The 13,624-nt window shown below is 36.2% G+C and overlaps 1 protein-coding gene across 1 annotated transcript; it reads right to left on the reverse strand.

Moving 5' to 3' along the window:
• Positions 1–418: 418 nt before the first annotated feature.
• Positions 419–12,401, reverse strand: LOC129270113 (deubiquitinase OTUD6B-like). Its single transcript, XM_064095304.1, has 9 exons — positions 12,270–12,401; positions 10,818–10,984; positions 9,921–10,013; positions 9,067–9,204; positions 7,698–7,763; positions 6,636–6,744; positions 5,734–5,795; positions 3,981–4,087; positions 419–1,532 (listed from the first exon to the last, which is right to left on the reverse strand). The coding sequence occupies exons 1-9, from the start codon at positions 12,322–12,324 to the stop codon at positions 1,448–1,450; spliced, it is 882 nt and encodes a 293-aa protein (XP_063951374.1). The 5' UTR covers positions 12,325–12,401; the 3' UTR covers positions 419–1,447.
• Between the last annotated feature and the right edge of the window lie 1,223 nt (positions 12,402–13,624).

The following is a 13,624-nucleotide window of genomic DNA, read 5'->3' on the forward strand; positions in this document are numbered from 1 at the left end:
ACTGGAGTGCCACGAACACATTTTCGTGCAATGGTCATACAGCTATTGTTATGCCTACTGCATTCTGAGGAGTGCATTGCATGCATGAGTGATTCCATTGTTCAGTTCAGTTTATGGTCAAGAGGTTTAACATTATTGTCTCAGGAGTGATTCCATTTTTTATATAAATAAAGCAATTAAATATAGACTCTGAAAAAAAATGGCACTCGCTGATTACAGTGAATGGCACATTAAGAGTTAACAACTAATCTCATGAACGGGGGCTTGGGGGCCATGTAACGCAAACATAATCCCCACTTTTCGAATCCACCTCCTTGGAGTGATTCATGAGGGCCCCAGGGGGGCCACTTACATTGACGAGTGGATACCATGCGCGACCAAAAAAACACGTAAAAAGGATGTCTTTTTCACGATAGGGCACGTTACGTACGTAACGTGATAAGGGTGTCAAAAACACAAAAATAATGAAAAAAGGGTATCTATTTCGCTAGGACAATTACGTGTTTAGGGTCGAATTTGCGGGGATGATAAAACAAAATTAAAATGTTTTATAAAGGATGTCCTTTTTGCCCCAACACTTCGTGTTTAGAGTCCAATTTGCGCGAGGTGTAGAAGATGGGGTCGTACTAAACCAAATTAGGTAAAGCCGACGACCGAAGGACCCGTAACAATAAAACATTCCTGTACTTGTTTAGGGGTTCATTTCAGGGAATATTTGGCAAGAGTATCGTTTTGTTTCCAATACTTGTTAAGGGTAGGGTTTCACACGCCAATACTTGTTAAGGGGTGCATTTTCAGAATATGGAAATTACGTGTTTAGGGCCCTTTTAGGGTGCTTTTCGAGACCCCATGGTCGCGCATGGTATCCACTCGTGAATGGAACTGGCCCCCCCGGGATGAGGGCCAATATATCCCTTTGTGCCACAGCCAGTGGTGATGGAATACCTTTTATATGTAATGGTGTGTGGCTCTAAATCAACCAACTTAATATGCAACAGTCAACTATAGACCCAAGTTTTCATCTCCACAGGACTGTCTTGCTCCAGCAGGGTTTGAATCCTGACCTTGTAGAACCATGGTCTTAGAGTAGCTTACCACTAGACCTCTACGTGTATGGTTGTGTGTAATGTTTCATCTCCAGTTAGCTTCTTCTCCATCACGGTCACTGAGTTGTAATACTCTCCCAGGCCGTGCGTGGTAAGAGAGCAGATCAGTTTGAATCCTGACCTTGCAGACTTCTGGTCTGAGAGTAGTATACCACTAGACCTCTACGTGTGTGGTTGTGTGTAATGTTTCATCTTCAGTTAGCTTCTCCATCACGGTCACTGAGTTGTAATACTCTCCCAGGCCATGCGTGGCAAGAGAGCAGATCAGTTTGAATCCTGACCTTGCAGAGTTCTGGTCTGAGAGTAGTATACCACTAGACCTCTACGTGTGTGGTTGTGTGTTATGTTTCATCTTCAGTTAGCTTCTTTTCTCTCACCATCACTGAGTTGTAATGCTCTCCCAGGCCATATGCATGATGGTGGTACCTAATTAAAAGGTAGATGGTTGAAAACAATTTGGTGTACAGAATAAAGCTATCCTTCATTGTGCTAATCCCTTTTGCCCAGCTCACACTATGCGATTCGTTGCGACGTGATTTGTCAAGAAATCGCATTTTGCATTAAATGTGAAGTTCCAAGAGGTAAAATTATTTTATTTAAAGTTTGGCATAATGTTAGTAATACTAAAATCATATTTTTACTTTGCAGCAAGCCCTGTGGTCAGAGTAAAGTGCAAATTGGCTTCAAGTCGCAGCCGATGATGACGTCATTACAACTCGATAAGTGTGAGCCAAGCTTAAGTCACAATTGGTGTAATTGCCAGAAGGTCTAACAACCACTTTGGTTATTCATAATTTAGTCAAATATATAACCATTTGTTGGATATAGCTGAAGTGATAATGCCACATAAAATTGATTCATTTCAAACTGGATATTAGACAACTGATAGCTACATGTAGAAGAAATTGAAATTAGACAAAACGGGAAGTACATGATCAGGATCCCGAAACACAAAGCTTAGCAATTAATCCTACGGTTGATTTTCATGATGATGATTGATTGTACATTGTAGTCTATGGAATCAATTGTAGAAAGATGTTCTACGATCATTGCTAAGCTTTGTGTTACGGGCCCCTGTTTGTACACAAACTGAAGTTAGACAAATACATTACAGTTTAAAGACAAGATGAACCAGCACACTTATACAGCACCATCTCTAGTCCTCAACTTCTCAATTCTGGCCAGGATCCTAACCCATAATGCAACATTCTGAGCAGTCTAGTCTTACAATTAAGGCCCACATGAATAATATCACACTGATTCCCTACTCAATACAATAATTACAGTATTAATACTTACGATCTTTAAGGTACATTTTACGACTAGCTTTTTATAACACACAGTCAATGACAGACCACACAAAGTGTTAGTCAGTTTGATGAGTATGTATTGAACAACACCATCCATTTCATCCTACAAAAATATAAAACTGGGGTGTAAGTGGTAACATAAAGTTGTAACATAAAGTTGTACAGTTGATTGCAACTTAATATGCACGTATTACCATGTTACGCTTGATTAATTAATCTTATCTTATGAAATCAGCCCTCGGCCATGTAATATGATAAAATCAATTGTAAAATAAAGCGTACATGTAAGACTATGTAAACAAAAGTTACAATAGTAAATATTAAGCATAATCTCTTTATGTTACACGGTGCCAATCTGATGGGGTTTAGTTTCATTTACACATTAAATATAGGAATCAGCCTGTCCAAATGTTCAGTACCAGTAATAAAAAAAATAATGACATTTTGAAATCTAAATTCCACCTCCCCACCCCCTCATAATAAATACACATACATGCAGGATTATTCAACCTTGTGATATAACGAGTATAGATACTTTGTATAGTATAGATTATTTAAGAAATGAAAAACACTTGTAACATCAACCAAATAATAAACCTGCATGTATCAGATTCAAGACAATACAATAGCCTTTGATTTTATAAATATTTTTCATTTTTTTCATTCACGCATGAACAGAGTCGGTCAGTAGGTTAAAAACACTATAAACACAATGTGTCATATAAGTGTCTGAATTTTAATCTGTAAAGTTAATGGTAGGATTTGTTTTTTTAATGTCATTTATATGATCTTGGATTGAATTACAAAGTAAATGGAGTAAATAAAAAATTGTTGATTGATCAAGCAAATTTCTGGTAATGTCATTTTCATACCTTTCTATGATCACTGAATCATAACTTGTAATGCTTTGATGATCCTTGCTTGTTCATTCAGAATTTTGATCAAGGACATAATATGACTTACTTTGATATATGATTCATAATATTTCAGTTGGCACTACTAATTTTGGAATGTGTTTCCAGAAATAGAGATAAGAGAAAATTTCCTCCATTTAATTCACACTAGGGTTGTCGAGATTCAATATTCAATTTCAATTCCTGACATAATTAATTATAACAATTGAAATATTAAGAGTCATCTAATGAAAGGATATCATTTTATCAAAAATATCCCAGTCCGAACTTAATGCGACAATTCAAATCCACACATTTCTTATGCATCCATCATGTAAAAGACTATGACAAGAATGAAGATCCATACTTGGACTAACAATGTTGTCCTTATGTCTTTATTATATCTAAAGATGTGTCTGTGTAAAAAGCACTTTTTTGGCTGAAATTTGTATTTTTCCCTCTAAAAAAGTACTTTTTGTTTCAAAGTTGAAAACAATGTGGCAGGGTTAGGGGTTATGAAATGGGTCATCAATACATGACACCACCACAATGTCTGACTCATTCACTATTGGCCTGGGGCTGGTGGCTCAACTTACCCCGCCTTCCCCTACATGTATATGCAAATCAGTCATATTTATGTTTGATATAAAAACAAACCAAAATTTACTTACGATAACATGATAGGCTGGGTATCGAAGTGTTCTCCAATTTTCAGTAGTGGACCTTCTGCTTGCAGCACTTCAATTGGTGTCTTGTATATCTCTGTAATTGCTTTCATCTGACAAACATAAACAAATTTATTATACTGTAACATTAATGTCTTACGGCCGGTAGAGGGCCGGGCAGCAAGTAAAATATGGCCGCGGTATAATTTGGGGGAGATCGTTTCGAGCTGTCGTAAAGAGAAGACGTGTAAAGCAAAGCACTATGAGTAAAGTCATTATAACTCACTACAGAATCCATGGGCAGAAATCCCAGGGGGGATGCGTCCCCCCTACCCAAGATAGTAGGGGGGACACAATATCAAATTCTCCCCTACTATTTTTGGTCTTTTACGATGGAAAGAAATACATCATTCAAAATCGAAATAAAACATGTATTTTCGACGAGATGACCTTACTTTTTGGGTGATAACCTTTTTTGTTTGCTTGTTAAACTTATTTTGGTTGAAATGACTTCATATTTGTTGTGATAACCCTTTTTTTCTTTTTTTTTTTGCTTGTCAAATTTATTTTGGTCGAAATGACCTTTTTTGCTTGTCAAATTTTCCAGCCTCTGGTCATCCCTACCTCTGGGGAGAGATTTCCGTCCTTGACAGAATCTCATAAGTTTCCCTTTACCTTGTTCTAGTTTCATTTGGGTGTGAATGATAGTAAGTAGTGAGAGAGATACATATATTGTGAGACACGTTGGTTGCTTGCACAATATACTTTTGTGAACAAATCCAATCAAGAGAGTGAGAGATTCGAGAGACATGAACTGGGTTCTGTGAGACCGCCTGAGAGGCAGAACGCTACCTCGACAGAGCACCATTACTGGGTGACACATTTGCTACAGCGACAATTGCACTGGGCTTTATTTCGTCTAAGATATGGGGTAGGGTAAGGGCTGCAATAGGGTTTTATATTAGGTTTAGGATAGGGTATAGTGTTAAATCCAGGGTTGAAGTTGGTCATTCCATGAACATAAGGAATTTGTAGCGGAGCAAATGTCATGGAACCCATAAACTGATCATATCAAAGTCATTCATGTCATACTCGTTCATATCAAAGTTGTTAACATCTAAATTATTCATATCAAACTTGTTCATACATGTACCAAAACTGTTCATTGTTTAAATCATCTAACATTCATAGTATAGAAGCATGGACTACTATGAAAAGCATGGTTGTATCGAGAGACTCAAGGGGACTGCAACATAACTACGCCCAAGGACATGGTCAGACCAATTTTGTCATTTTTAAAAATATTCAATTTATATTATCAGGGAGAGAATGGACAGAAGTCAAGGTTTGGTATCCTTCCATCGATATGGAATCTTTGTTGCACGCTAGTGCACAAATAGTGCGGAATAAGCAGGATTTCTAAAATTATCTAACAAATCACGCTGAAAATATGGTATCAGCAATCATCGATCAATGCAAATTTTTGCATTTAACAAATAGGATCTCAGTAAAATTAAACTATGCTTGTTGCCCTTGGTAACAACAAAAAGTGAGGTTACATACATGACCTCACTTTTGACCGATCAGATGAATGGAATATTCAATATTCTTAAACTAAAAACTTATAACTTACAAAATTTTCCGTCTTGCTACTGGCTAGATAAAACACACTGAAATAAATCATTTTCAGGTCTAAAACAATGGACTTGACATTTTAATTCTGAAAGATACACTGGTGAAATGTATTTCCTATACATACCTCATGATGACCACCCCAAGCAGCGGTATTAGCAACATCATCACAATACTTCTCATATTCATCTAATAACAAAGAAAAATATTAATATTAAGATGATGGTAATCTTCGACATCTCGGTCCAATTTCTTAAAGACTTGTTATAATAACAATTTCTATCACAAATTTACTATCAGCCAATTAGATTGAAGGATTTCACTAGCTTTATTGGAAATGTATCATTATAAAAAGTTTCATGAATCGACAATGTGATAGCAAAATGCTTTTCACTAAGAAATTTGGCTAAGTAAGGAAAAGTTATAAGTAATGAAATGAATATGAAATAATAAAATTTTTTAAGCTGAGTAAAACAAAGTTGTGCTTAATCCAAAAACTGAATTGAATATCGGCCTTGTGATAGTAATATAATATAATAATATGTTTAAATAGCGTAGCTACTATGTAGCATATACTCTACTGCACTTGATACTTGGTATCATATTATTACCCCGGCTGTAGCTGAGCCGCCATATAGGCGCTAAAGCATTCAAGGAATAAATCCAAAACAGGTACCCATTCACCTCTCCTGGATGGAGTGCAGCACAATATGGGTAAATTTCTTGCTAAAGGAAAACACGCCATGGCGTGGATTCGAACTCGCGTCCAACTGATTGAAAGACGAGAGTCCTAACTAATCGACCGCAACGCCCCTAAAAAAACACCATTACGAAATTTCTTGTGTTCTCTAAAAACTCAAATGCAGTGAAGATGATAGCCGTTAGATGCCGCTCTTTCTCACGATCATCTTTTGAAAAACATGAGTAAAAACATAAATACTTGTCACAGTAACATACTATGGGTGGTCCTTAACGATGTCTCTGCACAGCAATTTTTACCAAGTGGGAAAGTGGATTAAGAAAGTTTACCTGCTGTTAACGTGTCTCCTGTATCAGGCTTGGTCAAGAAGCACAAGAACTCATCAATATTGGATTTCAAATGATCTGAAACTTTTTGTCGAACCACCTCCATTTTCTCCTGAAATTAAATAAAAATCGAAACATATTTATTACAAAAAATAAAGAAGAACTATAAAAGTAATGATACATTTTTTTGTTTTAACCATTAAGACATTTTGAAGCAGCTACTACTACTTAAGTTGAACAATAAGTAATCAAAATTATTTACTGTATTTTGGGACTTTTCCACCATCAATTAACTTTATTCATCTTAATAAGTCTTTAAGCAGGATTTCTGTTATTCGTCTTTCACCATAGCTGTTCAGTGTTCTCCATTGTTTTATTGATGCTGCAATGAGAGGATAAGCAAGGAAAAGATGCTGAGTGAAGATCCTGCCAAGTATCTTTCAGAGTGGCTTTCATGCATTCTCAATTGTCTTGCCTATGTTGAAATGGAGGATCAGCAACAAAAAGATTCTGGAATCGCCTCATGATGCCAGGGACCCATTTTATAAAGAGTTACGATTGATACGTTCAACGTCAACTATATGGAAATCTATCTCTGTCATAAATTTTTCTCACAGAAAATTTGCACAATGTCCTGTGTAAACAAAGATGATCACACTGAATTTTCAAGAAACTATGAATGTTTATTACAACATATCTGGAAATCATGTGGAACATGCTTTTTATATGATGACATTGCTGGCTTTCCAGAGTTGATTGGATCAATCATAAATCTCTAAAAGATTGGGCCCTGGTCAGTATATAGGAGATGAAATATATATGAATTATCAGGCAATAATAGAATAGGTTTTATCCATACATGATCAGGATATCAAAATAGATAGGTCTTCAAATTCTGTTTCAACTGATTCAATGTAGGTAAATGTGCCATAGGCCATTCAATGATTTCATGGAGAAGCATAATGATAACTTGTGCAGTGCTTGAGCAGTGGTAAGGCAATCTAGTTACATAGGTTCTATTTGGTGATTACTATTAGGCTGGTTTACTAGAAGAAGAATACTCACCTCAATACCCTGTAATGACAGTTGATGAACAACTGCATTATACAGACAATGTCCATCGGATGGTATCTGCAAAACACAAACAAAACAAGAAATGATCGTTAGTATTACTACATTCTTGGGTGGGTCATGAAGATGTGGGTCATGAAGATATGGGCTCTGTAGATCACAGCTGAGTGACCATATAAAAAATCAATTTAAATAAAAATTGATTAGAATGCCATCAGTTTTGATAATCAATGCTATAATCAATCGTTTAACTCTGCTGAAAGGGCCAAAAGAATTATATAATGAAGGAGTGAACGATTGAACTGAATGTTTATTATATTTTCGTTATCTGACACATTTGGATTTTATTTGTTGGTTTGACATCTTGCCAAAGTTTATCTAGACTTGATCTACGCAGTTTCAGAAGTTGAAAATCATGCCTAACTTGTCTCAGAAGAAAAAGAAAACGAGAATATCCAAACGGAACAATGGAGGTAAGAAACTTTACGAGACTCTCGGCAGTAGCCCACCCAGGAGTTCCCGGCTATCAAGCTCCGACGAGGACAGAGATCTTGCTGCTGTTCAACCAACCAGATCAGAATGTGCAAATAACAAGCCTATTTCAAATTCTTCCGCCGAATTGACATCCATCATTAGTGACGAATTGCAGAAAGCTTTACGTTCACCGGCCGTTACCGTGGAGACAGTGGACGCTGTCTTCAAAAGTGTGTGAGTGTGTGAATGAGAAGCTAGCAGGTGAATTACATTCCGCTTTCCAGCTGGACCTCGAATCCAAAACATCAAAACTTCAAGAATTAGACCGACAGATGCACAAAAGTATTGGTGACATCAACAAAGCCCTTGATAACCAGGAACAATACAGTTGAAGAAGTTATCTTCATTTCCATGGAGTCAAGGAATCAGCGAATGAGAATACTGATGCTGTCATCTTAAACATTGTTAAGGAAAGCTGGATGTTGTGCTCAGTCCCAGTGACATTGACCGTTCTCATCGACGAGCATCGCGGAATCCAATAGAAGTATAATACTTTTTCATTTTGTATATATCATTATTATGTATTATGTAAGGTTTTTACTTTGTGATTTATTGTGTGTATTTTAATGTTTTTATCTAGACAGGGCCCCTTGGCAGAACAATACACGATATTGAAAGGGTTACCCTGTATAAAGAAGACCAAATACAATAAAACAACTTGCATGAAGTGATTTTCAAAAACTACAGGCTGCTAACAATTTGCCATTGAGCATTCACAGAGCTCTGGAAAACAATGCCTTTGTAAACACAACGTTGCCTCGGTTTGTTGGGTCAGTCAACCTCAAAATGTTTTTGAACAAACCCTTTGATTGAAATATAATATACGCACCTGCTTTATTTGTAAATTTCTTTTCGACGTGATATCAGCAAACTGCCTGTTTTCAATATTTCTTGCACTATTTACATTGTCCTTCTCTGCTATGGCTATTCTTTCTGCTTTCTCCTTTTCTTCTTGAGCCTTCTTATTCTGGGAAGGAATTAAAAATTACACAGATTGGTTAATTTCCTTTAATACAGTAGGCCTACACACATATACAAAAGAGTTCTCATTCATTTTTTTTCCAATTTGAGGCAAGTATTGGTCAGGTATTACCTACAGATATTAATGACAACTTCAAGGCAAAACATCATTGTTTGGCTTAGTTTTTAGGAAGAAAAATTTATAGAATGAATTCACTCACTGTGAACTAAAATAGACCATAAAACGTAATATAATTTTAGAAATGACATTAACAAAATAATGACTCTGCCACAATTATATTTCACATTTCCTTGATAGAAATGGATAAGTGTATGAATACAAACTCAATAATTCCAACATAAACAATGCTTTTGACCTGCCCATTGGCACGAAAGTAGTTTAATGTAATAACTGATGGAGTTGCTCTAAAGATGCACTATCAAGTCCTTTCATCATGCCTGTGTTGATTTTCTTGTTTTAGTTTAACTAGCTCTTCATATAACTTGGCAATAAATTGATCTTAATCTTCTTTCAAACAAATGAGATTATTTTGCTATGGGTAATCACGTGACAACAAAAAAATCATAAGTGATTCTTTTGCTTTGGATGATATGGTAAGGGTCATCAACAGAATCATAACTCTAACAGGTAGACAATTTTACCTACCCGGCAACCATGAACATAATCTTTTCAATAAAAGTCATGAAAAACACCAGACTCACTCTTCTTTTCTGTGCTTTTGAGAGCTTCTGTGATTTATCCTCAGGTTCTTCAGCGATGTCTAATTTTTCAAGCATTTCTTCTGCTGATGCTTCCTTTAAAAGTGAAGAAATTGGAAAATACACAAGAAATTTAATATTGAATAAAAACAAAATTACAGATTCATTAATCACTTTGACTTAACCCCCCCCCCCCCCTACTCTTCCATTGCTATGTGTGCTTCTCTTGCTTCTCAGACTTGCTGTCACATTTTCAGCATAACATCTGAACCCAATCTCAAAATGAGATTAATTCATAAAGACAGTCAAACAAAAGCTAGTACCAGTAACAGCACCATCTAGGATGCATATGCCCACTCAATGTTTCCCTGTAAAGGGAATGCTCACAATTGATTGTGCAATCAATGCAACAATTTGGTTACAATATACTTTGTACATGACTGCAATGTTTGCAAATAATTACAAGACCTCGCTGTGATAGACACAATGCATGTATACTTTATTGTTAGGACTCATTTAACAAAGGGGCACCAATCACACAAAAAAAAAAAGAAATATGAGATAGCTGCTCAATTTCTTTTCTTTTTGGAGTAAGATTGATTGGATCAATTAAAATGCTTTGACAGACAGATCCTGCAATGATCTCTTCATCATGTCACTAAATAACATCAGAAGCAGGAAATATATATCTTATACTAGTATTACCTTATATGTATATAAAACCTAGACAACACAAGTGGGTGTTTCATAAAGTTCTTCTCAAGTTATCTTCACAAACGAGAGCTAAAATCAACACCAATGAAAAGGGTCACTAGTTGTTTATTCAGTCGTGCGTAACTTACGAACTGCTTTATGAAACTGCCCCCATCCAACATGGTAAGAAAAAGATTATTTTCTTACATTCTGACATACATCATGGGGAACAGCTGCCTTGTTTTTGTTTGCCTCAAGCTCTGCCTGATGCCTCTGGTCAAGATCTGCTTCTAATTGAGCAATTTCCTCGGCTGCTTCTTTCTTCCTCTTCTTATCTCCTTTGGGCACAGCCTTCTTTATTCCTTGAATCTTTGCTGTGATACATTGAAAATCATCCCTTTAATTGTTAATATGTCCAAGTTTTCCTCCTCCTTTCTTCATATTTCTTGTAAGATATTGCCTTCAATATTCTCCTCTACCTCCTTTTCTCCTCCCCACCTCCTAATTCTCCTTCTCTCCTTCTCCCCTCCCCACCTCCTAATTCTCCTTCTCTCCTTCTCCATTCATCTTCTTCTCTCCTCCCTCCTTCTCCTCCATCCTTCTCTCTCCTCTTTTTTTATTCCTCTCCTTAATACTTCATTCACCTTCCTCAGCCTTATCCTTTTCATTCTCCTTCTCTCTCAGGACTTTGACATATGTCTTTTTTTTTAGTTTACTAGTTTGAGCCCCATCCTTCTGCTTCTTGACTCTTTTCTTTTCTTTCTCCTCCTCCTTTCCTCTCCCTCTCACTCCTCCATATTTCTCTTCTCCTTGCTCTCTCTGTCTGAATCAGACAGAGTCACTGCATTGTACGATTACGTACAGTATTACTAAATATTTTGTTAGTCATAACAAAATCAACACTTGCTCACTGCAACCATCCTAGTGATCCTACCTGTGGAGAATCTACAGGTAGGACTATATGGTATGCCAATGCAGTACACAGCACACACTTTAAAAAAAAATCATTGAATTTGAAATATCACTTATGTGACCAAAAGGCAAAAATACTAATTTCCAATTCCATACAGTTGCAATTTATTTTTCATTGGTATTTTGCCTTTTTTTTTAAAATAATTTTTGTATTCACCAGAGGCAGAGCACTCAAGAACTTGAATTTTTGGCATATTTTTGTGTATTGCCTCTATTGGTGGAAAGTAATATGGCCAGAAAACTGTCATTTTTCAATCTCTGTTTTTAATTTATATTTATAAAAAATCAAACAAAGAATCAAATTTACTTGCAACAAATACAAGCCAAGTGTTGAATTTGAAACTGATTGTCAAAAAACCAAGCATTTGTTTCAAAGAAAAAGAGAAAATAAACCAATCATTTCCATTTTTTGTACCACATGGAGTAGTAACAGAGAACAACCTTGTTCATTGAAATGATGAAAATTACCATGATAAGTTAGCAGCCTAGATAGCTGACAAGAAAAGAGTGCTGTGGGACCAAAGACAGATCTACTAGTACTGTCACTACTTCAGTTGTTACTTGGCTAGGCTAGGGCTGTTATTTAAAAACATAAAGCCATTTTAAATCATGATATGTATTGGCGGCTGTATCAAGTTACAGTTGTTGTTCCTTGCCGGGATAACAATTAAAATGTGCCAAAATTACCTTGCAAATCCTTCCGTTCCTTTCGATGTTTTTGCTCCAATTCATCTTGATCCATGGTTCCGAGATTACTTTCAGAGAGTATTGATTGCGAAGATTGCTCACGATCACAAGTACATCTCCGAGACTCCGACGTACAACGACAGTACGCAGTGGATCGGAGTTGAAACGAGCTCGCGCGCAGACTGCACTGGGATATTTTTTTTAAGTGAAAATGTGTAATGTAAATTAAATGCAAATCAGGGGGTGTGGAACTGCATGGGGGTGGCTACAATCTTCTCTGAAAATTGATTACCATCGAATAATTATAATAATGTTATGCTGCGGCCCCTTCTCCCCACTTTCAAAATCCTTCCTCCCGCCGGCTGAAATGTAAGGAAATTTATTGACACCTTCACTGCATGAAAAGTTCTGAAGGAGCACTCCAGGCTGAGAGAGAACTATGATTTGAACAGATATAGAAAAATCAGACAATCAAAACACTGGGAATTCGATCAAAATCGGACAACTAATAACGATCGAAGTTATGACATTTTAAACTTTAAAGATTAACATTATTTTGATGAAACAGAGTCTATTCCATGGCTAGCCAACGGTTATACCACTTAAAGGGGAAGCTGAATTACTGAAGGTATAAAATTAATTTTCAATTGACATTTCATTGATTTTTAAATTCAAAATACATGGAAAGCTGCTAGCATATGACGTCAGGCGTCACAAATCAAAAAATAAACTAATAAAATATTTTTAAAACCTTCACCAATATTTGTTATTATTTTTTTCCTATTTCACTATAAACTTTCTGTGAGGCACCATCACCCCCACCTAATGAATATTCATGACGATGTTCATATAAATGTTTTCTTTAAAAACTGCGTAACTTTTTCGATGAAAATTTCAGGATTTTGCTCACGGTGAATTTTACTTTATTTATACAGATATAATTATTTTCAGGTAGTACTGTACATGACCTCTGTAAAAGAAATGACAGTGATGATAGTACAAACTGGGGCAAACTTAATTTGCCTCATATTAATTGATGCATTTGTGCTGGAACCCAGATCGAAACACTGAAGAAATCAACAGGTGTGCGGTTCTCTGGAAAGTGGGATGCATGAAATGGGCAAGAGAGGCGCAGCATAATTGCAGCAAAGTGAGGGTCAATTTTGTTTTCCTCATTTTAAGGGCACTTTTAAGTCCCTGGGAGAAAAGTCTTGATCAAAGAAATATTTTCTGGTAAAAGGGGAATTTTATGTTTCTAGAAGTAGACGTTGGTCTCTCTTACCGTCCGAGTTATCATACTTCTTGCATGATGGTTTTAGCACACACAAACGAAACAAAATTATCTAATTCATAAT

The sequence above is a fragment of the Lytechinus pictus genome, chromosome 2, assembly GCF_037042905.1.
Source record: "Lytechinus pictus isolate F3 Inbred chromosome 2, Lp3.0, whole genome shotgun sequence".
Classification (NCBI taxonomy): Eukaryota; Metazoa; Echinodermata; class Echinoidea; order Temnopleuroida; family Toxopneustidae; genus Lytechinus; species Lytechinus pictus.

Coding starts and splice junctions, on each gene's coding strand:
- LOC129270113 (XM_064095304.1), bottom strand. CDS start 12,324: ATGGATCAAGATGAATTGGAGCAAAAACATCGAAAGGAACGGAAGGAT. Junction 5,796..6,635: donor AGGAGACACGTTAACAGCAG/GTAAACTTTCTT, acceptor CTTTGTTATTAG/ATGAATATGAGAAGTATTGT. Junction 1,533..3,980: donor ACCCAGCCTATCATGTTATC/GTAAGTAAATTT, acceptor CCTTTTAATTAG/GTACCACCATCATGCATATG.